The sequence below is a fragment of the Oncorhynchus masou genome, chromosome 11 (genome assembly GCF_036934945.1).
Source record: "Oncorhynchus masou masou isolate Uvic2021 chromosome 11, UVic_Omas_1.1, whole genome shotgun sequence".
In the NCBI taxonomy this organism is placed as follows: Eukaryota; Metazoa; Chordata; class Actinopteri; order Salmoniformes; family Salmonidae; genus Oncorhynchus; species Oncorhynchus masou.
In genome coordinates this window covers 21,787,443-21,812,016 of record NC_088222.1, presented here as the reverse complement: position 1 = coordinate 21,812,016, position 24,574 = coordinate 21,787,443, and the positions used below count along the sequence as shown (strand labels likewise).

Here is a 24,574-nt window from a genome sequence, read left to right as displayed (position 1 = left end):
AAACCTCTGCTTCTGAATCAGCTGGTCATCTCAACAATGGACTGGCTGTGTTTGGCCTCAAATAAACCAGTCCACAGAACAACAAGTTAACTGAAAACATGAACACATCAACAGAGCTGCGGATGACAATATACTCACATTTTTAAGAAAAACCAATCAGTCAGTTAATGTCAGTTATTTGTCACCAGGTGAAAAAAAATTCTTTCATGGAAAAAGTGTGGAACGGTATTTTTGTGAATGGAAAATCCTAATGCTTTGAAGTTGGAGATTAGTATTCTATTTGCAACAAGTCTAATTCCCTAGAAAATGGAAGGAATTCAACAGTTTTTACTGGTCTCAGTTTTGGAGTTGGAATAAAGCCTTTTTTTCTTGTATCCTGACTAGTGTTGCAAAGGGGGTTATATTACTGAAAACATTCTAAGTTTACCAGTAAACTACCAGAATTGTGTTATCTTTCAAGGATTGCATGTGATCTATTACAAGACCCCTTTGGGTACTTTTCGGTACTACCCTTGGTGTTTAATATGAGGGTTTCAGCATCAAACATTTTTTATTTTACTGTCAATATGTACTTGTTGTCAATGTTTCGATGTCAAACTGTTGGCAGTTGTGAAAAAAGTAAATCTTGGAAGAGTGGCAGAGTATAATTGAAAATAATGCCATTAGATGCTTTTTCATTAATTAGGCTATTTTCTCTTGAGCCATTTGGTCAATCTATTAGAAACTCATAGACAAGATGGACACAGTAATAACAAATGAATACTATATATGAATACATTTTAAGGGATAGAATGGTACAGTGTCAACCTGAACCGGTACAGAGTAAACCTGCTATCTCTTTTACAAGTAGTGGAATCTTTATTTTTAGAGTGTTCTGCCCTGCGGTAAACCCAGGCAGAGTGTGCCTAGTGTTTTGGTTTTTGAACAAAGAGGTCTGAATAGTGTCTTGGGGAGTGGGGTGGAGGAGCAGCTGCTTGCTCACTTTGGCATGAGATGATTAAAGTCGGGAGGTTTTATCTGTCCCTCTCCCAGGACTCACACATGGCTGCTCATTTAAGAGGCCTGATGCTGGTCTAAAAGGTCTGATTGTCCCTGGATCCCCATGCAGTATCTCTTCAGTCTCTCCTCCCCTCCGTAGGGAGCAGGACTGGGACACACTCTGCTCTTACCGCTCAGGTACCCTGGGCCCTGGATCCCCATGCAGTATCTCTTCAGTCTCTCTCTTCAGTCTATCTCTTCAGTCTCAGCGAACCGGGGACACCATGCGCAAGGCTGGTAGCATGTAAGCCGGCCATGGTAGCATGTAAGCGGGCTATGCACCCGCACTGGGGACATCGTGCACTTCACAGCATAACACGGTGCCTGCCCGGTCTCTCTAGCCCCCCGGTAACCACAGGAAGTTGACGCAGGTCTCCTACCTGGCTTTTCCATACTTCCTGTGAGCCCCCCCAATACATTTTTGGGGCTGACTCTCGGGCTTCCATCCACGCCGCCGTGCTGCCTCCTCATACCAGCGCCTCTCCGCCTTCCCCGCCTCCAGCTCTTCTTTGGGGCGGCGATATTCTCCAGGCTGTACCCAGGGTCCTTTACCGTCAAGGATTTCCTCCCAAGTCCAGAAATCCTTATTTCGCTGCTCCTGCTGCTACCCGTTACCACGCCGCTTGGTCCTGTTGTGGTGGGTGATTCTGTCACGGTTTTCTGTAGGCAAAGGAGAGTCAGACCAAAATGCGGCGTGGCTATTGCGATCCATGTTTAATGAAAACGACGTAAACATGAATCAACAACAAAAACAATAAACGTAACACGAAAACCGAAACAGCCTAATACTGGTGCTAAGTAACACAGACAGAACAAGGACATAAGGACAATCACCCACGAAACACTCAAAGAATATGGCTGCCTAAATATGGTTCCCAATCAGAGACAACGATAAACACCTGCCTCTGATTGAGAACCACTTCAGACAGCCATAGACTAACCTAGAACACCCCACTAAGCTACAATCCAAATACCTGTGAAAACCCCAAGACAAAACACACCACATACAAAAACCCATGTCACACCCTGGCCTGACCAAATAGATAAAGAAAACACAAAATACTAAGACCAGGGCGTGAAAGAGTGTTTACTTTTTTACATTTTATTTAGTCCAGGGGAGGGTTATGTAATGTGTAATGAATGAAATGCCAATATTTCTCAGTTTTATAGAATTAGTTGCTCATTATATCTCCAGGTTGCCCGATGCCCCCTCATCTTTCCTACTGTGGTGTGGTTCACTGCAGGTGCAATGCAGTCTGGACCAAACACAGGACAAGAACCAGAGGCAAGACGTTTCTGGCCTATAGATTGTTAGACTGCGAGCATTTGATGAAATGCACGCAATATCATAACTTTATATCTCTGAAACATTTTGTGAGTAGCAACGAATTGATGAGAGCAACTGGTGCAGATTAGGACAGACCGAGCCTAGCTACCGCACTCCTCGTGTGTGTTTCTCAACACCAGTAGGCCTATATCTTATGAGACTCTTCAGCATTAGTACATTTCTACGTGGGAATATCTAGAGTACAGTAAGAGGTTTCAGACATGATTTACATGAGTGAGTCATTTCCCCACTTACAGTTCTTGCTGCTCCCTCTAGTCCCCGTGCCTAACATGATCAGACTACCGAAACCTTAACACTGCAGCACGACCAAGTCCTACCACCCCCCAATCCTCCCAAAACACAGAAATGTCCTTATCGTGGAATTCAGTCAATGTCTACATGGTAAATGAATGCCATGCACAGTCCTACTAATTTAGTTTAAAGGTTACATGCAATAATGACAAGTTGTGCCAAAAGCACATTGGGAATCAATGTAACGCATGACCAGTATGAGAACAGATGGGAGGTAGGGAAGCAGGGGGAGGCAGGGGGTGTGGGGAGGCTGCTCTTCTGCTCTCTCACTAGTGTTGCTCCCTGCTGGCTGGCTGTGAGGACGCAGACTGAGGCTGAGGTGAGAGGAAAAGCAGGGCAGTTGATTCCTGTAGCTTTGGGTGATTATCATCAGAGCATTTGAACAAACGTCAGGCTCCTCCTAACCCAGGGATTAGAGAGAGAGAGAGAGAGGCTGGGGTCTAGAACCTCATATACACATTTAAACCTTCAGCCTGTCTGCGTTTTCTAACACTTCCTATACATGCTGCACAGCCAAAGTCGATCTCCACTAGTCCATACTAACATAGAGTCAACAGGAGGAGGAGGGCACCACTGGAGCAACAGGTATGTGGAGTTGAATTATTATTATTATTATTTATTTATTATTTGTTGACAGTCATTTTTTCTCTGCTAACATAGATTGATTGATGGCTTTTGTGATTTGATGATGGAGCTTGTTTAGATGTTTAGTACTGTACCAAATCTGTCTTCAGATTGTTTGCAGTATTGGGAGTTGAAAGCCATACTAATTCTGTAAGCGGTCTTTGATTCACTACACTACACGGCCTCCCTTCTTAAGACATTGAATAAGTCTGGAATGTTTGAATTAGACTGTTATTTCTCTAGACATTAAAAAGCTCACATGATTGATCTGTAATATTGGAAAGAAACTTGAAGATGATGTATTGTTTTGTTGAATAGTCATGACTGGTTCCAGCTATCTGTCATGTCGTAAGACAACGGTGGCAAAGGATATCATTACTACTTAACGCGGATCCAGGTTCAGTTTTGAGATCCACAGGCATCATTGGCATAGGGTTGGATGTTTCTGACTGGTCTTGGAACTGTGACAATGGGCAGCCTCTCCCCGCTTGGCTCGAAGGGATATGTAGTGATTTTGCCAACACAGCCAGATATGTGCACAGTCTTGTACCCTCAACCTTTTTGAAACTAACATATCGTATTTCTTTATTAAATCTGACTTTATTCGTATAATGAGTAATACAGAAATCTCATGATTTAATTGACACAAGAGAAAACTAGAGAAAATAGCAAATCTAAAGAGTACCAATGGCTACAATGAAATGAATGGCTAAATGAGTTCCGGACAAGAAGGGAACTCTGTCCCCTCTGTCCCCTCCTCACCACTTTATTCCTTATCAGTAAAATAAACTTTGCCTCTTGAGATTACTGTGAATCATTCTTGGTCAGCCACACTGATGGGGGTGGGGGGGTCCGTCAAATAAACAGCAGTTGAATTCGTCCCCTCTCTGCTCTACCCTGATGTAGGTCACAGATAAAAGATGAATGGCTTTACATGAAGTTTCATGGATCGGAGTGACTGTGGCAAGCAGCATTTGGAAAGAGAACTTAGGAGAGACTGCACATACTATGAACTAAACTGAATGTATGGGCATTTCTGTCATATTGAAGTTTATGCTGCTTTTGTCCTTATCGCAGCGGAGTCAATCACCACCTTCCGGAGACACCTGAAACCCCACCTCTTCAAGGAATACCTAGGATAGGATAAAGTAATCCTTCTCACCCCCCCCCCCCCCTTAAATGATTTAGATGCACTATTGTAAAGTGGCTGTTCCACTGGATGTCATAAGGTGAATTCACCAATTTGTAAGTCGCTCTGGATAAGAGCGTCTGCCAAATGACTTAAATGTAAATGTTTTGGGTGGTGATACAATTATTCAATATGTGGCATCATAGACTCATAAAGTCATAGACTATTTACAATGCACAAAAATGTAAATGCAACATGCAACAAAGATATGATTGATTTACAGTTCAAATAAGGAAATCAGTCAATTGAAATAAATGAATTAGGCCCTAATGTATTTCACATGACTGGGAATACATTGGTCACATATACCTTTTTAAATAAGCAGTGGCGTGGATCATAAAACCAGTCAGTATCTGGTGTGACCACCATTTGCCTCATGCAGCGTGACACATCTGCTTCGCAAAGAGTTGATCAGGCTGTTGATTGTGGCCTATTGAGTATTGTCCCATTCCTTTTCAATGGCTGTGTGAAGTTGCTGGATATTGGCGGGTACTAGAACACGGTGTCGTACACATCAATCCAGAGCATCCCAAACATGCTCAATAGGTGACATGTCTGGTTTGTATGCATGCCATGGAAGAAATGGGACATTTTCAGCCTCAGGAATTGTGTACAGATCCTTGTGACATGGGGCTGTGAATTATCATGCTTAACATGAGGTGATGGCGGCGGATGAATGCCAGGACAAGGGGCCTCAGGATCCCGTCAAATTGCCATCAATAAAATGCAATTGTGTTCATTGTCCGCAGCTTACGCCTGCCCATACCATTACCCCACCGCCACCATGGGGCACGCTGTTCGCAACGTTGACATTAGCAAACCGCACGTCCACATGACGCAATAAACATTGTCTGCCACCTGTCTGCCACATCCATGAAGAGCACACTTCTCCAGTGTGCCAGTGGCCATCGAAGGTGAATATTTGCCCACTGAAGTCGGTTACGACGCCGAACTGCAGTCAGGTCAAGACCCTGGTGAGGACAATGAGCACGCAGATGAGCTTCCCTGAGATGGTTTCTGACAGTTTGTGCAAAATTCTTTGTTTGTGCAAACTCACAGTTTCATTAGCTGTCCAGGTGGCTGTTCTCAGATGATCCCGCTGGTGAAGAAGCCAGATGTGGAGGTCTTGGGCTGATGTGGTTTCACGTGGTCTGTGGTTTTGCGACCAGCTGGACGTACTGCCAAATTCTCTAAAACTACATTGGAGGCAGCTTATGGTAGAGAAATTAGCATTCAATTCTCTGGCAACAGCTCTGGTGGACATTCCTGCAGTCAGCGTGCCAATTGCACTCTCCCTCAAAACATCTGTGGCATTGTGCTTTGTGACAAAACTGCACATTTTAGAATGTAGTTTTAGAATGGAACATTTGATTTCAGCTCATGAAACACTTTACAGGTTGCATTTATATTTTTTTCAGTATACTTTAATGGAGACAGTGTTAATAAATTATAATATTAATCACTGGGAAATGTCCATAACTCTAATGATTAAAGGAAGTGATTAAGCCCAGGCATTTGTGATGATGAAAAAAGCCATGCACATCCTTCAGTGTGTTGGCTTGGCTCTGTGTGACCGCAGTCCCATTGAGGTGCTGATTATAAGAGGATTTCTTTCTTTTGTTAATGTAATCGAATCAAAAGTGCCCATAGAGTCACGCAATGTGAAGCCATGCCCCTCCATGCCCCATCCTTGAGTGGAAAAGTCCCAAGGTCCGACCAAACTCTGATGTCACCCCATTCAAGTTGAAATGTAAAATGGTTAGGGGTTAGGGTTTCAGGGTTAGGGTAGGGATTGGGGTTTATGGTTATAGGGTAGGGTTTAGGTTATGATGTCTCAAGGATCCCGGATAGCACTAACCCTCCCTTAAAGATGCACTATTTATGACCTTTTCCTGTTGAAAAAAATGTACAGTTTTGATCAAAATAGTGTTTCAAGGAGTAGGCCATTCAAGGAGTTGGTCTGATGGTGCACTCCCCCTCCTTGAGGATCAATATATGAGCGGTCAAAGGCACTGCATCTTGGTGCTAGTGGCGTCACTACAGACAACCTGGTTCGGATCCAGGCTGTATCACAACCGGCCATGATTGGGAGTCCCATAGGGTGGCGCACACTTGGCCCAGCGTTGTCCGGGTTTGGCCAGTGTAGGCCGTCATTGTAAATAAGATTTTTTTCTTAACTGACTTGCCTAGTTAAATAAAGGTTAAATAAAAAAATTAAGGAGCAAATCAGGAAAGGCCCACCCCCAACTTGTGCTACTGTATGTCAGATACCGGGACCACCTATTGAGATGTGCCTTTTGTTAAGTAAATCAGGTGATAAATAAAAAAATTTAAAAAGTTTATTGTCACATACACTGGATAGGTGCAGTGAAATGTGTTGTTTTACAGGGTCAGCCATAGTAGTTCTGCGCCCCTGGAGCAAATTAGGTGCTAGTTAAGTGCTCAATGGGAAATCAACAGATTTTTTCACCTTGTCAGCTCAGGTATTTGATCCACCGACCTTTCGGTTACTAACTCAACACGCTAACCGCTAGGCTACCTGCTCCCCTGAGGCAAATTAGCTAAAAAATAGACTGGAGTAGGACTTTCGAGGTTTCTAAATGTTATCGCTGTGCAGTGTCCTGTCTGGACAGAGTTATGTGAAGCCATGTTGACTACACCTCAGCAGCTCAACCTCAAGGCTCCACCTGGAAGTGATCCATATCTGAACCACAGGACACATTTCACCTGTGGGATGATGGGAGGTCAGATAATACGTCTGGATTAGTTATGAGAGCATTTGTCTTACTACCGTGTTCCATTCTGGGTGGGATGGAAATCAGTCAATGTTCACTACTGATATCATAAAGCAGAGACAAATGGCATGAAAGACCGTTACGAGGAAAGATTTGCTTGTACACTCGGCATCTGCTGTAATCATGTCAAACCTATTGAAACTTTGTCTGATAGAAACAAATAACTCATGACAGCAACTTGTTGTAAGCAACCTATTATTCTTCAGCAGTAAGTGTATGTCTGATAAAACTAATACCTCACAGCAGTTTGTATGCACAATTTATTTCACTCATCCCTTCAATTCACATTCCTATAGTGTATTTGTATTTGTATTTATTAGGGATCCCCATTAGATGCTGCCAAGGCAACATCTACTCTTCCTGGGGTCCAAACATATTAAAACCCTTACATTACATGTAAAACAAAAGATTAAACAGTACATCATATAACATTGTTCCATCACTACAAATATACAATACAAAATGTACAATGTAAAAATATCACCATACAACAATATTATGCATATGTATACATATGTGTGTCTCTTCAAAGTCCTCGCTAGTAGGAAGCGCCTAGTATACATGCCTTCTGAATATGTTGAAAGACTCTGTTCATTGTTCCACTGCTATGATGAGACATAGGGTGTGACATTTCAGCTAAACAGAGGTTGAGAAGGCAAGCCAGCCTGTTTGAATAGATGACAGTACTTTACATTAGGAAATTGGAGAAACTGTTTCTGGACTGAAGGAAATTAAGGAAAGCATCAAAGGTTTACATGAGTGAATATGCAGAGGAGGACTGGGTAGTTTGTTTGATTTATAGCCCCCAGATATTTGATGGATGCTTATGGTACACAGTCTTATATAATGAGAAGAGAGAGAAAACGGAGAAACATAAGTAGAGAGAGAGAGAGAGAGAGATGTTGTGAAAGAGGGAGAGAGAGAGAGAGAGAGAGAGAGAGCATCACGAGAGAGATGTGAAAGAGGGAGAGAGAGAGAGAGCGAGCATCACGAGAGAGATGTTGTGAAAGAGGGAGAGAGAGAGAGAGAGAGAAAGCGTCACGAGAGAGATGTGAAAGAGAGAGATCTATGGTTAAAGTGCTTTAGTGAAAGTGTTGTATGATGCATTAGGTTGTTCATATGGCCTGAGCTTCTCTCTCTGTCCCAGGCATGTCAGGCATGGACAACATGGACCGAGGTTTCTTCCGGAAGGTAGACGTGCCAGACCAAGCTCATTACATCGTGGCCTGCTTCGTTGTGGTGATCGGAGCAGTGGGGGTCGGTGGGAATGCCCTGGTGATGTACGCCTTCTTCAGGTAGGCCACAGTACCTAAGGGAAGAAGGATTTGGAGAAGAGAGGGCAAGTGTTTCTAGGGTGGGTGCCAGTCTGTTTATTCTCTCTTGCAGAATGGCACTGAGGTTGATGTGTTTCTGTTTTTTTCCCTGAAAACCTGATATTGTTTGATTCACCGAAGTAATTTCTAGGTGTTTACAGAAGAGATTTTTCCATGCAGGGTATTTAAAGAGGACATTTGGATTTCTGAAGTCTTTGAGAAATTTGAGAACAGGCATGCCTCACATCTCAACTACATCTTCTATTTAATCTTTCCTGGATTTTCACACCCTTTGGTTTAAGCTCTGTGATTTGTCCTCATCTGCCTGTTCTTGACAGAATCCGATCCTTTAAAATTCCTGAAAACTGTTCATGTTCAGGTCTTCGGTAATGGTGTAGTCACTATTCATAAATCATTATCCCTGGTTCATCATTGGCCAGCTGAGAGAAAGTGAACCTCAAAGGTTGCAGCAGGATGATGTGTTTGATTTAACAATGTGATCTTGAGCGTCATGTGTTTTGACATGGTACTGTTCTGACACTAAGACTTATTTTCGACGGTGCTCGAAGCGACAGAGCAAGGCTTGCTAATGCTGGGTGACAGAAAGAAGTCACACATTGTCCGGCTGGCTGGTCTGGTGCGGTGGTGACACACAACTGATTTACTTTTAGTTCACGTTGAACAACAAACTGGAGCTCTCAGATATAGAAATAATGAATGGCATGCCAAGCAAACAGCTGTCTATTTTACACATAATTCATAACAAGAACAAAAACGAATTACAGGAGTTAGGTGGCTGGGTTTTTCAACTGTTGAGATCTTGAGGGCCACCGTGTATTTTGGTTGTTATCCCTACTCTCAAATCATGAAGTGTTTCATAGTTGGAGAGAAGACATTCCTCTAGACACTGTGACACTTCATAGACCCCCTTCATGGAAGGCATTAGTGAAATCTGCTGTACGTATTGTACCATTCAGTAAAAGTAGCTAAGGTGCAGGAAGATTAGAGACCACAGTGAAGAAAGTCTCTGCACTCTTAGATAAAATGCTAATTCCAGTAATTTCATGTGCTTAGCTTTCGGTCATAGCAGACCTTTGACAGAGCTAACATAGTAGCTAGGTCTACTACTGCTTTGATCGAAAACAATGCACACTCAATTACTGATATCTGTATCTGATCTAAGAGCACAGAGACATTTTCTCTTCCACTAAGGTACGGCATACCAATGATATTTAATTAGGTATTATCATATGCACAGGCTACACACATCTGTTAAACATGTGTGATCCAATTTGTTTTGTTCACAGTTCTACAGCAATATCCCATTCTTGATTTCTACCTGAGCTAAGAGCTTTGATTTTATTTAATTTAGTATCCCCATTAGCACCATTGGCGACAGCTAGTCTTTCTGGGGTCTGACACATGATGAAAAAATGCTTTAAAATGTTACTATTTTTTAAATGTATGTAAATTGTAGACATTCCAAATGTATACTGTATACAATGCATTTGGAAAGTATTCAGACTCCTTGACTTTATCCACATTTTATTACACTACAGCCTCTAAAATGAATTAAATGTTTTTTTCACCTCATCAATCTACACACAATACCCCATAATGACAAAGCAGGTTTCCATATAAGATCTCTGTACTTTGCCCTGTTTATCTTTGCCTCGATCCCGACTAGTCTCCCAGTCCCTGCCGCTGAAAAACATCCGCACAGCATGATGCTGTCACCACCATGCTTCAACATAGGGATGGTGCCAGGTTTCCTCCAGACGTGACGCTTTGCATTCGGGCCAAAGAGTTCAATCTTGGCTTCATCAGACCAGAAAATCTTGTTTCTCAGTCTTAAAGTACTTTAGGTGCCTTTTGGCAAACTCCAAGTGGGCTGTCATGTGCCTTTTACTGAGGAGTGGCTTCCGTCTGGCCACTCTACCATAAATACCTGATTGTTGGAGTGCTGCAGAGATGGTAGAATGTCTGGAAGGTTCTCCCATCTCCAAAGAGGAATGCTGGAGCTCTGTCAGAGTGAACATCGGGTTCTTGGTCACCTCCCTGAGCAAGGCCCTTCTCCACTGATTGCTCAGTTTGGCCAGGCAGCCAGCTCTAGGAAGAGTCTTGGTGGTTCCAAACTTCTTCCATTTTAAGATTGATGGAGGCCACTGTGTTCTTGGCGACCTTCAACACTGCAGACATTTTTTGGTCTGTGCCTCGACACAATCCTGTCTCGGAGCTCTACGGACAATTCCCATGACCTCATGGCTTGGTTTTTTGCTCTGACATGCACTGTCAACTGTCGGACATTATATAGACAGGTGTGTGCCTTTCCAAATCATGTCCAATCAATTGTGTTTACCACAGGTGGACTCCAATCAAGTTGTAGGAACATCTCAAGGGTGATTAATGGAAACCGGATGCCCATGAGCTCAATTTCGAGTCTCATTGCCTTGGGTCTGAAAAATTATGTAAATAAGGTATTTCTGTTTTTATTTTTATATATATAACCTGTTCTCGCTTAGTCATTATGGGGTATTGCATGTAGATTGATGGGGAATTTGTTAATTTAATCCATTTTAGAATAAGCTGTAACGTAACAAAATGTGGAAAATGGAAGGTGTCTGAATACGTTCCGAAAGTACTGTATATACAGAGCCTTCGGAAAGTATTCTGACCCCTTGACTTTTCCACATTTTATTACTTGACAGCCTTATTCTAAAATTGATTAAAACATTTTTCCCCCTCATCAATCTACACACAATACCCCATAATGGCAAAGCAAAAACAGGTTTTTAGTAATGTTTGCTAATTTGACATTTAAAAAAGCGTATTTTCGATGGTGCTCCATGCAGCAGAGCGAGGCTTGCTCATGCTGGGTAACAGACAGATTTTTTTTATATACATTTGCAAAAATGTCTAAAAATCTGTTTTCGCTTTGTCATTATGGGGTATTGTGTGTAGATTGCTGAGATTTTTAAATCTATTTTAGAATAAGGCTTTAACGTAACAACATTTGGAAAAAGTCAAGGGGTCTGAATACTTTCCGAAGGTACTGTATTTAACAAATTCCGTCAATAACGGATTATAGCGGTCCTTGGCTGGTATGGTTACACGTGGTCTGCGTTTGAGAGACTGGTTGGACATACTGCAAAATTCTCTAAAACGACATTGGAGGCAGTTTATGGTAGAGAAATGAACATTAAATTATCTTGCAACAGCTCTGCAGTCAGCATGCCACCTGCACGCTCCCTCAAAACTTCATCTGTGGAATTGTGACAAAACTGTACATTTTAAAGTGGTGTTTTATTGTCCTAAGCAAAAGGCGCACCTGTAAGGTGGATGGATTATCTTCGCAAAGGAGAAATGCTCACTAACAGGGATGTAAACAAATTTGTGCCAAAAATTTGAGAAAAATATGTTTTTTGTGCGTGTGCAAAATGTCTAGGATTTTTTATTCCAGCTCATGAAACATGGGGCCAACACTTTACATGTTACATGTTATAGTGTGTGTGTGTGTGTGTGTGTGTGTGTGTGTGTGTGTGTGTGTGTGTGTGTGTATATATATATATATATATATATACATACTGAGTTTATATATATTTTTTAGAATCAAATCAAATCAATCAAATCAAATCAAAAAGAACACTGCTCTTTCCATGACATAGACTGGCCAGGTGAATCCAGGTGAAATCTATGATCCCTTTTTGATGTCACTTGTTAAATCCACTTCAATCAGTGTAGATGAAGGGGAGAAGACACGTTAAAGAAGGATTTTTTAGCCTTGAGACATGGAACGCTTCCGACACCTTGTAGAGTCCATGCCCCGATAAATTGAGGCTGGTCTGAGGGAAGACCATTAGGAAGGCATTCCTAATGTTTGGTATATTCAGTGTATATAAAACATTAAGAATACCTGCTCTTTCCATTCACATTTCCAGGTGAATCCAGGTGAAAGCTATAATCCGTTATTGACCCCATTTGTTAAATCCACTTCAATCAGTGTAGAATAAGGGGAGGAGACAGGTTAAAGAAGGATTTTTAGGCCTTGACACAATTGAGACATGGATTGTGTATGTGTGCCATTCAGAGGGTGAGTGGGCAAGACAAAAGATGTAAGTGCCTTTGAACGGGGAATGGTAGTAGGTGTCCGGCACACTGGTATGTGTCAAGAGCTGCAACGCTGCTGGGTTTTTCACGCTCAACTGTTTCGCTTGTGTATCAAGAATGATCCACCACCCAAAGGACTTCCAGCCAACTTTACACATCTGTGTAAGCATTGGCTTCAACATGGGCCAGCATACCTGTGGAAAGCTTTCGACACCTTGTGGAGTCTATGCATTGACAAATTGAGGCTATTCTAAGAGCAAAAGTAGGAGGGTGTTCCTTATATTCTGTACAATCAGTGTACACAGTACAGAAACAAAGACGACGAGTAAAGACGCAAAAATGTGTTTTTTTTTAGAAAGAAACACAAAAACAATATATCCAAAGAATAATAATTTGTGAGTGTGTTTACAGTTTGTGTTAGAGTGTGTGTGCGTCCATCTATCACTTAACATACACGTCAGTGCATACACACACATAGTAGGTCACATGGGGGAGAGGCGTTGTGCCGTGAGGTGTTGCTTTTTTTGTTTTCTGAAATCAGGTTTGCTGTTCCCTTGCGCTATGTGAGGTGGAAGAGCTCACTGGGTTATACACATAGCTACAGTTTAGGTTGTCTGGTAGGAGCGTGACTGACTCCAAGCTAGGGGCTTTATTCCGCTAGCTGTCAGTGGCTCACTCCACGCCACGGTGGAGATGGCAGTAGAGATGGCAAGGTTCCCTGGGTGTGCTGCTGACATGCTTTGTGCATTAAGAAGATCCTTGACTGATGCTGCGACACGGTACTCCCCTGCAACCATTCAATCTCTGCTGTAGCCACACATGTATATTTACCCTTCACCTCCCCCAAACATTGTATAGAAATACAATCCACACACACTGTGTTATAACTATACTATAGAAACACAATCCAAACACACTATGTTATAACTATACTATAGAAACACAATCCACACACTGTGTTATAACTATACTATAGAAACACAAGGATGTCTTTTAAGCCTAAAAGCAATGGTGCTGATTTAAATTATATCACCTTACACCTGTTTTAGTAATTTTTGTTTTATGATAATATTATCTAATCATCATGATAAAAGTAATAAAATGCTTCAGTACCAGTGCTATCATTACATAACAAATTCCAAACTCAGTGAATATTTGAGCTTAATTAACTTGGAACATATGCTACCCTGTGATGATGTGTGTGCATGTGCAAAGGCAATTGTTTGACATTTCACATCAAAGCAGAAAGCGTGGGAGGCATCAGCTTTTTAATGCTCACTGACACAGATTTGTCCAGTGCGCAGGAAGAATTGCACACGTTATGTATGACAGCCATCAAAGACAGCTCTGTGTGAACAGGGTGTGTAACTCCATATACAGTCCTGTATGGTTCTTTTTAACTTACACATTTAAAAGGCCTCTGTGTTAAAAGGGATACTTCATGCTAGTAGATACCCATAGACCTTCAGTCATTGTGCTAACGCTAGTTAGCATTGGCTTGTGAAACTACCTTTAACTTCCTTCATACTGGATAGACACATTTGACTCTGGAGAAAGTCCCAAAGTATCCCTTTAAGAATACGTTTTTGTCATTTCAAAGGGGAATCATTTTGCGGTCATCGTTGCTATAGTTGTTGTTAAAGATTATGTTGCTGGGAAAAGTGAAAAGGGCTCCAGATACTTATTATGGTTTGCAATAACATCAACTCCAGGCACGTGAAAATGAGTTTGTGTACACTTAATATATATGTTCCTTTCCCTCACTCCCTAGCTGGCATGTCTATAAATTAGTCTCAAAATGGCATTCAGAGAAGTAGCATAATAGGAAGTGATTTTCTACAAAAGTCTGATTTCCAACTACGTTTACTCAGCTTGGCAGAATCAGGCATGAGCTCTGACCTCCACCATCGTAAACAGACCCAGCATGGGGGTAGCGTGCAGATTGACTACCAATCTGACCATAGATTGGCTCATCCTGGGTCCCTATGTTGGCTCAGCACATTCTGTGATTTCTCTTAATGGTCCCCATCTGGGTCAGTGGTTAGAGTGCTGGTGATGTGGAGACACATTTTGTTACTGTACATTTACTAGATGGTTCAATGAGAGGAGCACTGTGGGCTGGTTTCCTGGACACAGATTAAACCTGCTCATGCGTTCTGTCCTTCTTCTCCTCATTGTCTTTCCCACTCCCTTACTTTCTCCGTCCTCTCTTCTTAATCATTTTCTTCATTACCACCCTCTCCTCCTCATCCTCTCCTCTCTGTTAGTAATGCGTGAGAGCTCCACAGGCCGTGGAGTCCTTCGTGTTTAGTTAAGGATCTCAGAGAGACGCCTGGAGACCATTGAGACTAGGAATACCTAGGATAGGATAAGTAATCCTTCTCACCCCCCCCCCCCCTTAAATGATTTAGATGCACTATTGCAAAGTGGCTGTTCCACTGGATGCCAGAAGGTGAATTCACCAATTTGTAAGTCGCTCTGGATAAGAGCGTCTGCTAAATGACTTAAATGTAAATGTAATTGAGACAATTGCATCACATCTCCTCTTTGATTTGTGCAAATCAATCCCAGATCCACATGAGAGCATGGTGACATTGCTTCCTCCTACTGAAGCTGGCAACAATGCACCACTCTCCACTAGTCACTTCTCTATCTAAACGTTATTAACATTATTTAGCACAAAACACTCAGAACAGAAATCAGGCCATGTTCACAGTGGGGAGGGCAGAGGGCACTCACTCACCCATTCACTCCCTCTCAAGCAAAATCAGGGGATATTTTCATGCCATTGGAAATGACTTGAAATACTAACTTGATTTGACTCTGTAATTGTATTGGGCCGGTCTGATTTCCCCTGATGCTGTGAGCCAGTCTAGTTTCTTGAAAAACAGGAGGTATTTCTAGGTAGGGGATGACCTCTGCTGCTAGGAGGGATAATGGTGAGTGTATTGACTCAGTGCGAGGTGAGAGCAAGTGATTGGTATGGTGAGGAGGAGGAGGAGGGGGCTGGGGAGGTGGCTGGTTGTCAGCAGGTGATGGCGGATCACTGAGCATTACTTATGCTGAATGTTGGTTTGTGGTGGGATTAATGGACAACTGTAATAACAGTCATGGATTCATATAATGATAATTCACCCACTTAGACTCTACATCCTAAATTAGAATGGTTGGCAGAGAGTGAGATGCATTCACTTTAAGGAATTCAAATCACAGAGGGGAGTGTGGTCACGAGGTAGTTAGCAAACTGAGTGCGGGGTCATGTTCCAGTGGTTTCACTTTTCGACTAATGTGAAAGTACAGCATGGCATCCTTGCCTTCTGACCTAATCTTTACTTCATTATCTGGATAGAAGCTATTCTGTTATAATGCTAAAGCTTTAGAGATAAAGATCAAGGTCAAATCCTAAGTGAGTAGTAAGCTAATAACAATGAATCTATTTTTTGAAAACATAAACACTGTATATTTCTTCTGTATTTCAGTAACAAGAAGCTCCGGACTCCTCCCAACTATTTCATCATGAATCTGGCAGTGAGTGACTTCCTCATGGCCATCACACAGTCCCCTATCTTCTTTGTCAACTGTCTCTACAAGGAGTGGGTTTTTGGAGAAACAGGTACTTTTACCTTCATCCCATAACTTTGGTAAAATAACGCATCAAATCAGTGGTCTTAATGGAAAGCTTCAGCTACTTTGGTATTTGTGGCTGAATTACACTATCCATGCCGAACAAAAAATACAAATTAATTATGTGGAAATTCGATCTCTCTGCATCACAAATGTTCTATCCTGTGAGATTACTCAGATTGTAAGATCTCTAAATGATTTCTCTACAGGCTGTAAGATGTATGCCTTCTGTGGGGCCTTATTTGGGATCACCTCCATGATCAACCTGCTGGCTATCTCCATTGACCGCTACATCGTCATCACCAAGCCCCTACAGGCCCTCCACTGGACCTCTAAACGCCGCACCTCCGTTGTCATCGTCATTGTCTGGCTCTACTCGCTGGCCTGGAGCCTGGCGCCTCTCTTTGGCTGGAGTGAGTTCCCTCCACTAGCGCCATCCTTTTGGGTGCCAGTTTTCTGACTGTTTCTGCTCTCTTGCCAATGTGTTAGGGAATAGTCATTCCATGTGCTAGACAATCACACATTTGCTATACAATGACACTAATAGAGTTGGCAAGAGTCCAAACAGATCTCGGACCAGACTACTATCTTTTTATCTTATCTCTACAACGCTCTCACTTCCCATCACTCTTCTTTGCCTCTCTGCAGGTGCACTGATACAATAATCTCCTCTCTCTTTCTCAAACACCTGATCTCCAACCCTGACACTTACCCTGACAGTAGCCTTAATCCCAACCCTAACCCCAACTGGAACCCTAACCTTAACCCCAACCCCAACACTAATCTTAACCCATTGCCCCTCACCAGGTTCTTATATCCCTGAGGGCCTGATGACCTCCTGTACGTGGGATTATGTGACCTCCACACCAGCCAATAGGAGTTACACTCTCATGCTATGCATCTTTGTGTTCTTCATCCCACTGGGAATCATCTCCTACTGCTACCTCTGCATGTTCCTGGCCATACGCACTGCCAGTAGGTAAGCTGATACATTCACATAACCATGCAGTGGTGGAAAAAGTACTCACTTGTCATACTTGAGTAAAAGTAAAGATACCTTAAAAACCTCTTAAGGATCTGCCCCTTTTTTCAATTTTTGCCTAAAATTGCCTGTAGCTCAGGACTTGAAGCAAGGATATGCATGACACTTTTAAGTTTGTGGAAATGTAAAATGAATGTAGTACAATATAACACATTAGATCTGGTAAAAGACAATACAAAAAAAGCATGCGCTTTTTTGTATGTTTTTGTACCATAACGCAAGAGAAAGTCCATAATGTATTAATACAGCCCAGGCGCAATTTAGATTTTGGCCACTGGATGGCAGCAGTGTATGTGCAACATCTTAGACTGATCCAACGAAACATTGCATTTCTGTTCAAAACGTTGTATCAAGACTGCCCAAATGTGCCTATTTGGTTTATTAATAACTTTTCAAGTTCATGACTGTGCACTTTCCTCAAACAATAGCATGGTATTCTTTCACTGTAATAGTTAATGTAAATTGGACAGTACAGTTAGCTTAAATTCTTGTTAATTTTTCTGCCAATATCAGATACAGTTGAGGTCTGAACTTTACATACACTTAGGTTGGAGTCATTAAAACTCGTTTTTCAACCACTCCACAAATTCTTGTTAACAAACTATAGTTTTGGCAAGTCGGTTATGACATCTACTTTGTGCATGACACAAGTAATTTTTCCAACAATTGTTTACAGACAGATTATTTCACTTATTATTCACTGTATTACAATTCCAGTGGTTCAGAAGTTTACATGCACTAAATTGTCTTTAAACAGCTTGGAAAATTCCAGAAAAGTATGTCATTGCTATAGAAGCTTCTGATAGGCTATTATTCTGACATTTCACATTCTTAAAATAAAGTGGTGATCCTAACTGAACTAAGACAGGGAATTTTAACTAAGATTTAATGTCAGGAATTGTGAATAACTGAGTTTAAATGTATTTGGCTAAGGTGTATGTAAACTTCCTACTTTAACTGTATGTCTTTGTCCTGGAAAATGTTCTTGTTACTTCCAACCTCTTGCTAATCGCATTAGCCTATATTAGCTCAGCCATTCCGTGGGGGACCCACCGATTCTGTAGAGCTGTGGTTCCCAAACTTTTTATGGTCCCAAAAATTCAACCTCCAGCTGTAGTATGCCCTCTAGCACCATGCCTACCCCGGCCAAAGCCGGACGACGCTGGGCCAATTGTGCGCCGCACTATGGGACTCCAAATCACGTCCGGATGTGATACAGCCTGATTTCGACCAGGGACTGTAGTAGAGGTCGATCGATTATGATTTTTCAACGCCGATACCAATAGTGATTATTGGAGGACCGAAAAAAACGATACTGATTATTGGAGGACCAAAAAAGCCGATACCGATTAATCGGACAATTTTTAAAAATGTATTTGTAATAATGACAATTACAACAATCCTGAATGAACACTTATTTTAATTTAATATAATACGTCAATAAAATCAATTCAGCCTCAAATAATGAAACATGTTCAATTTGGTTTAAATAATGCAAAAACAATGTGTTGGAGAAGAAAGTAAAACTGCAATATGTGCTATGTAAGAAAGCTAACGTCTCCTTGCTCCTCCCTGGGCTCGAACCAACAACAACGACAACAGCCACCATCGAAGCAGTGTTACCCATGCAGAGCAAGTGGTACAACTACTAGAAGGCTCAGAGCGAGTGACGTTTGAAACGCTATTAGCGCGCGCTAACTAGCTAGCCATTTCACTTCGGTTACACCAGCCTCATCTCGGGAGTTGATAGGCTTGAAGTCATAAACAGTGCAATGCTTGACGCACAACGAAGAGCTGCTGGCAAAACACCCGAAAGTGCTGTTTGAATGAATGTTTACACGCCTGCTTCTGCCTACCACCGCTCAGTCAGATACTTAGATGCTTGTATGCTTGTATGCTCAGTCAGATTATATGCAACGCAGGACACGCTAGATAATATCTAGTGATATCATCAACCATGTGTAGTTAACTAGTGATTATGATTATTTTTTCTAAGATAAGTTTAACTTACCTTGGCTTACTGCATTTGCGTAACAGGCAGTCTCCTTGTGGAGTGCAACGAGAGAGAGGCAGGTCGTTATTGCATTGTACTAGTTAACTGTAAGGTTGCAAGATTACATCCCCCGAGCTGACAGGGTGAAAATCTGTCGTTCTGCTCCTGAACGAGGCAGATAACCCACCGTTCCTAGGCCGTCATTGAAAATAAGAATGTGTTCTTAACTGACTTGTCTAGTTAAATAAAGGTCTAAAAAAATAACAATAATAATAATACATTTGTAATTTTTTAATTAATTAATTTTTTAATCAGCAAATCGGCGCCCAAAAACACAGATTTCCGATTGTTAAGAAAACTTGAAATCGGCCCTAATTAATCGGCCATTCCGATTAATCGGTCGACCTCTAGATTGTAGTGACGCCTCTTGCACTGAGATGCAGTCTTCACTGACATTTTCAACCTCTGTCTGAGTCTGTAATAAAACAGGTTTTAAGCAGACCACCATTGTGCCTGTGCCCAAGAACACTAAGGTAACATGTCTAAATGACGACCGACCCGTAGCACTCACGTCTGTAGCCACGAAGTGCTTTGAAAGGCTGGTCATGGCTCACATCAATACCATTATCCTAGAAACCCTAGATCCACTCCAATGTGCATACCGTCCCAACAGATCCACAGATGATGCAATCTCTAATCTCTATTATCGCCACACTGCCCTTTCCTACCTGGACAAAAGGAATACCTCTGTGAGAATGCTATTTATTGACTACAGGCACGACTCCAACACCCTCATTAAGTTTGCAGATGACACAACAGTGGTAGGCCTGATCACCGACAACAATGAGACAGCCTATAGGGAGGTGGTCAGAGACCATGCCATGTGGTGCCAGGGCAACAACCTCTTCCTCAACGTGATCAAGACAAAGGAGATGATTGTGGACTCCATTAAAAGGCGAACCGAGCAAGCCCCCATTCTCTCCGACCACAAGGCACTACACACGGAGGCAGAACTCCAATCTTTCCTAAAGGGAATCTCGCTACCTAAACTATCAGAGATCGACCAAGAAGATCTCAACTCCCCCTTCACTCCTGAGAAGATCCTCTAGGCAATTAGCTCCATGCCACCTAATAAGTCCCCAGGCCCAGATGGATTTCCCAGAGAGTTCTACAATGCTGGAGGATTTTTGCAAAAACGGAGTTCTCCCAGACTCAATGCACACAGCTCGCAAAAAAGGACAAGGACCCCCTATCCTGCTCGTCCTTCCGGCCCATAAGCTTGTTGGATTTCAACTATAAAATAATTACCAAATTGCTCACCAAAAGACTAAACACTCTTCTTCCCAAAATAATAAAAGCGGACCAAACTGGATTTATTAGAGACAGATACTCTTCTGATAACATTCGCCGTCTTTTTGATATTTTTGATCAAGTAAACGCACAGAAGACCCCTGTCCTGCTGGCTTCACTGGATGCTGAGAAGGCGTTTGACAGGATGGAGTGGAGCTTTCTGTTTTCAGTCTTAGAAAAGTTCAATATGGGCCCAAATTTTATTAAATGGATCAAATCAATATACTCTCATCCAAATGCCATGGTGACTACCAATGGACTGAACTCTGACAGATTCCCTCTGGCAGAGCTGATAAGCAGCAATCCAAGTATTATGGGTGTTTCTGCAGGCGGCCTGCAGCACAAGATTTAGTTTTCGCAGATGATTATTACACTCCTTTGAGACTCCATAGAATGAAAACAGATATGTCTCCTAACTATAAAATATGTACCTTTGAAAGCGGAACCTATATGCATGTATTTTGGAGCTGTAGAGAGATCTATAGAGAGATCTATACATACTGCTGCACAGAAAATACTAGAGGTACAGTTTGATATGACCCTGTGTATCTATCTTCTTAATGCCCAGCAGGAATTTGTTCTTGATCCTGACAGAGAAAATTTGCTTATGACTATTACATACTTTGCTAAGAAATGTATTCTTCTATTGTGGGCCTCAAATACCCCTCCTACATTTAAAATGTGGGTTGACCAGATTGTTGACTTTCTCCCTCTTGAAAAGCTCACTTATAACCTCCACAAGAGACAGCCCAAGTTTGATAGACTCTGGTCCCCACTATTCAACTATATTTCAAATTGGACAGAGTGAACGGGGTGACTAGGGAAATGTGCAGATACATGTTGTATAAGGTGCTGTAAAACCTAAAAAAAATAATTATTGGTTCGTCGTCTCAGCGAAGGCTAGAAATAGCTAATAAGAACCTTGATAGTGCTGTTGAAAGTTTTATATGTTTTTTTTGTGTTTAAATTTTTTACATTTGTGAGTACGTGTAGGTATGTAGGATATGTGTGTGTGTATGGGTGTGAATGTATGTATATGTGTACATATGTGTATATGTGTGTGTGTGTATGTATATATATATATATATATATATATATATATGTAGATGTAGATTGCCAGAATCTGTATATATATGTATTGCCAGAATCTGTATATATATGTGTATATATAGGTATGTATGTATGTATATATATGTGTATATACATGTCACACCCTGACCATAGTTTATTTGTATGTTTGTATGTTTTGGTTGGTCAGGGTGTGATCTGAGTGGGCATTCTATGTTGGATGTCTTGTTTGTCTATTTCTATGTCTGGCCGGCAGGTGTTAGTCATTGTCTCTGATTGGGAACCATATTTAGGTAGCCTGGGTTTCACTGTGTGTTTGTGGGTGATTGTTCCTGTCTCTGTGTTTTGCACCAGATAGGGCTGTTTTCGGTTTTCGTACGTTTGTTATTTTGTTAGTTTAATCGTGTATAGTTTCCTTATTAAATAAAATGAATCACAACTACGCTGCATTTTGGTCCGCTCCTCCTTCCCACAACGAAAGCTGTGACAGAGTCACCCACCACAACAGGACCAAGCGGCGTGGTAACGGGAAACAGCAAAGGCAGCAGCAGGAGCAGCGAAAAAAAGGACTTTTGGACTTGGGAGGAAATCCTCGACGGGAGAGGACCCTGGGCTAAACCAGGGGAGTGTAGCCGCCCCAAGGAGCAACTAAGGAGGAATGGACATGGGAGGAGGAATTATTCAGGGAGAAGGACCCTGGGATCAGCCTGGAGAATATCGCCGCCCCAAAGAAGAACTAGAGGCGGAGAGAGCTGAGAGGCGCTGGTATGAGGAGGCAGCGCGGCGACACGGATGGAAGCTTGAGAGTCAGACCCAAAAATTTCTTGGGGGGGGACTCACAGGGAGTATGGCGACGCTAGGTAGGAGACTTGCGCCAACTTCCTGTAGTTACCGGGGGGCTAGAGAGACCGGGCAGGCACCGTGTTATGCTGTGGTGCGCACGGTGTCTCCAGTGCGGGTGCATAGCCCGGTGCGTTCTATTCCAGCTCCACGTATCGGCCGGGCTAGATTGAGCGTCGAGCCAAATGCCATGAAGCCGGTTCTACGCATCTGGTCCCCAGTGCCAGGCTTCCTGTGCGTGTCCTCGGCCCAGTACCACCAGTGCCAGCACCACGCATCAGACCTACAGTGCGCCTCGCCTCTCCAGCGCTGCCGGACCCTTCCTCCTCTCCTGCGCTGCCGGAGTCTCCCGCCTGTTCAGCGCAGCCAGAGCCTTCCTCCTCTCCTGCACTGCTGGAGTCTCCCGCCTGTTTAGCGCTGCCAGAGCCTACCGCCTCTACAGCGTTACCCCAGTCTCCTGCCCGTTTGGAGCAGCCAGAGCTGTCAGTCTGCATGGAGCAGCCAGAGCTGCCAGTCTGCATGGAGCAGCCGGAGCTGCCAGTCTGCATGGAGCTGCCAGTCTGCAAGGAGCTGCCAGTCTGCAAGGAGCTGTCAGTCTGCAAGGAGCTGCCAGTCTGCAAGGAGCAGCCAGAGCTGCCAGTCTGCAAGAAGCCGCCAGAGCTGCCAATCTGCATGTAGGAGCCAGAGCCGCCAGTCAGCATGGAGCAGCCAGAGCTGCCAGTCAGCATGGAGCAGCAAGAGACGTCAGTCCGCTAGGATCCGCCAGTCAGCCAGACTCTTCCAGATCTGCCAGTCAGCCAGACTCTTCTAGATCCGCCAGTCAGCCAGACTCTTCCAGATCTGCCAGTCAGCCAGACTCTTCCAGATCTGCCAAATATTCAGACTCTTCCAGATCCGCCAGTCAGCCAGACTCTTCCAGATCTGCTAGTCAGCCAGACTCTTCCAGATCCGCCAGTCAACCAGACTCTTCCAGATCCGCCAGTCAACCAGACTCTTCCAGATCCGCAAGTCAACCAGGCTCTTCCAGATCCGCCAGTCAGCCAGGATCTGCCAGAGCCTTCCTCCTCTCCGCTGCTGCCGGAGTCTCTCGTCTGTCCGGCGCTGCTGCCGGAGTCTCTCGCCTGTCAGGCGCTGCTGCCGGAGTCTCCCGCCTGTCAGGCGCTGCTGCCGGAGTCTCCCGCCTGTCAGGCGCTGCTGCCGGAGTCTCCCGCCTGTCCGGCGCTGCTGCCGGAGTCTGAGGAGCCCCTCTGTCCCGAGCTGCCCCTCTGTCCCGAGCTGCCCCTCTGTCCCGGGCCTGCTTTTCTTCAGTAGGGACTGGGAAGATGGTTAAAATTGATGGGAAGATGGATGGAGCCAAATACAGGACCATTCTGGAATAAAACCTGATGGAGTCTGCAAAAGACCTGAGACTGGGACGGAGATTTGTCTTCCAACAAGACAATGATCCAAAACATAAAGCAAAATCTACAATGGAATGGTTCAAAAATAAACATATCCAGGTGTTAGAATGGCCAAGTCAAAGTACAGACCTGAATCCAATCGAGAATCTGTGGAAAGAACTGAAAACTGCTGTTCACAAATGCTCTCCATCCAACCTCACTGAGCTCGAGCTGTTTTGCAAGGAGGAATGGGAAAAATTTTCAGTCTCTCGATGTGCAACACTGATAGAGACATACCCCAAGCAACTTACAGCTGTAATCGCAGCAAAAGGTGGCGCTACAAAGTATTAACTTAAGGGGACTGAATAATTTTGCACGCCCAATTTTTCAGTTTTTGATTTGTTAAAAAAGTTTGAAATATCCAATAAATGTCGTTCCACTTCATGATTGTGTCCCACTTGTTGTTGATTATTCACAAAAAAATACAGTTTTATATCTTTATGTTTGAAGCCTGAAATGTGGCAAAAGGTCGCAAAGTTCAAGGGGGCCGAATACTTTCGCAAGGCACTGTAT

At 43.0% G+C, this 24,574-nt stretch overlaps 1 protein-coding gene across 1 annotated transcript in view; it reads left to right on the top strand.

Annotated features, from left to right (window-relative positions):
• Positions 1–3,160: 3,160 nt before the first annotated feature.
• The window catches only part of LOC135548312 (melanopsin-B-like), a 36,479-nt gene continuing 15,065 nt past the window's right edge, over positions 3,161–24,574 (top strand). The window contains exons 1-5 of the mRNA XM_064977777.1: positions 3,161–3,262; positions 8,433–8,580; positions 16,185–16,318; positions 16,539–16,742; positions 17,137–17,308. Coding sequence (XP_064833849.1) covers positions 8,435–8,580; positions 16,185–16,318; positions 16,539–16,742; positions 17,137–17,308 — 656 coding nt within the window. The 5' untranslated portion in view covers positions 3,161–3,262; positions 8,433–8,434. The remainder of the gene's footprint in view (positions 3,263–8,432; positions 8,581–16,184; positions 16,319–16,538; positions 16,743–17,136; positions 17,309–24,574) is intronic.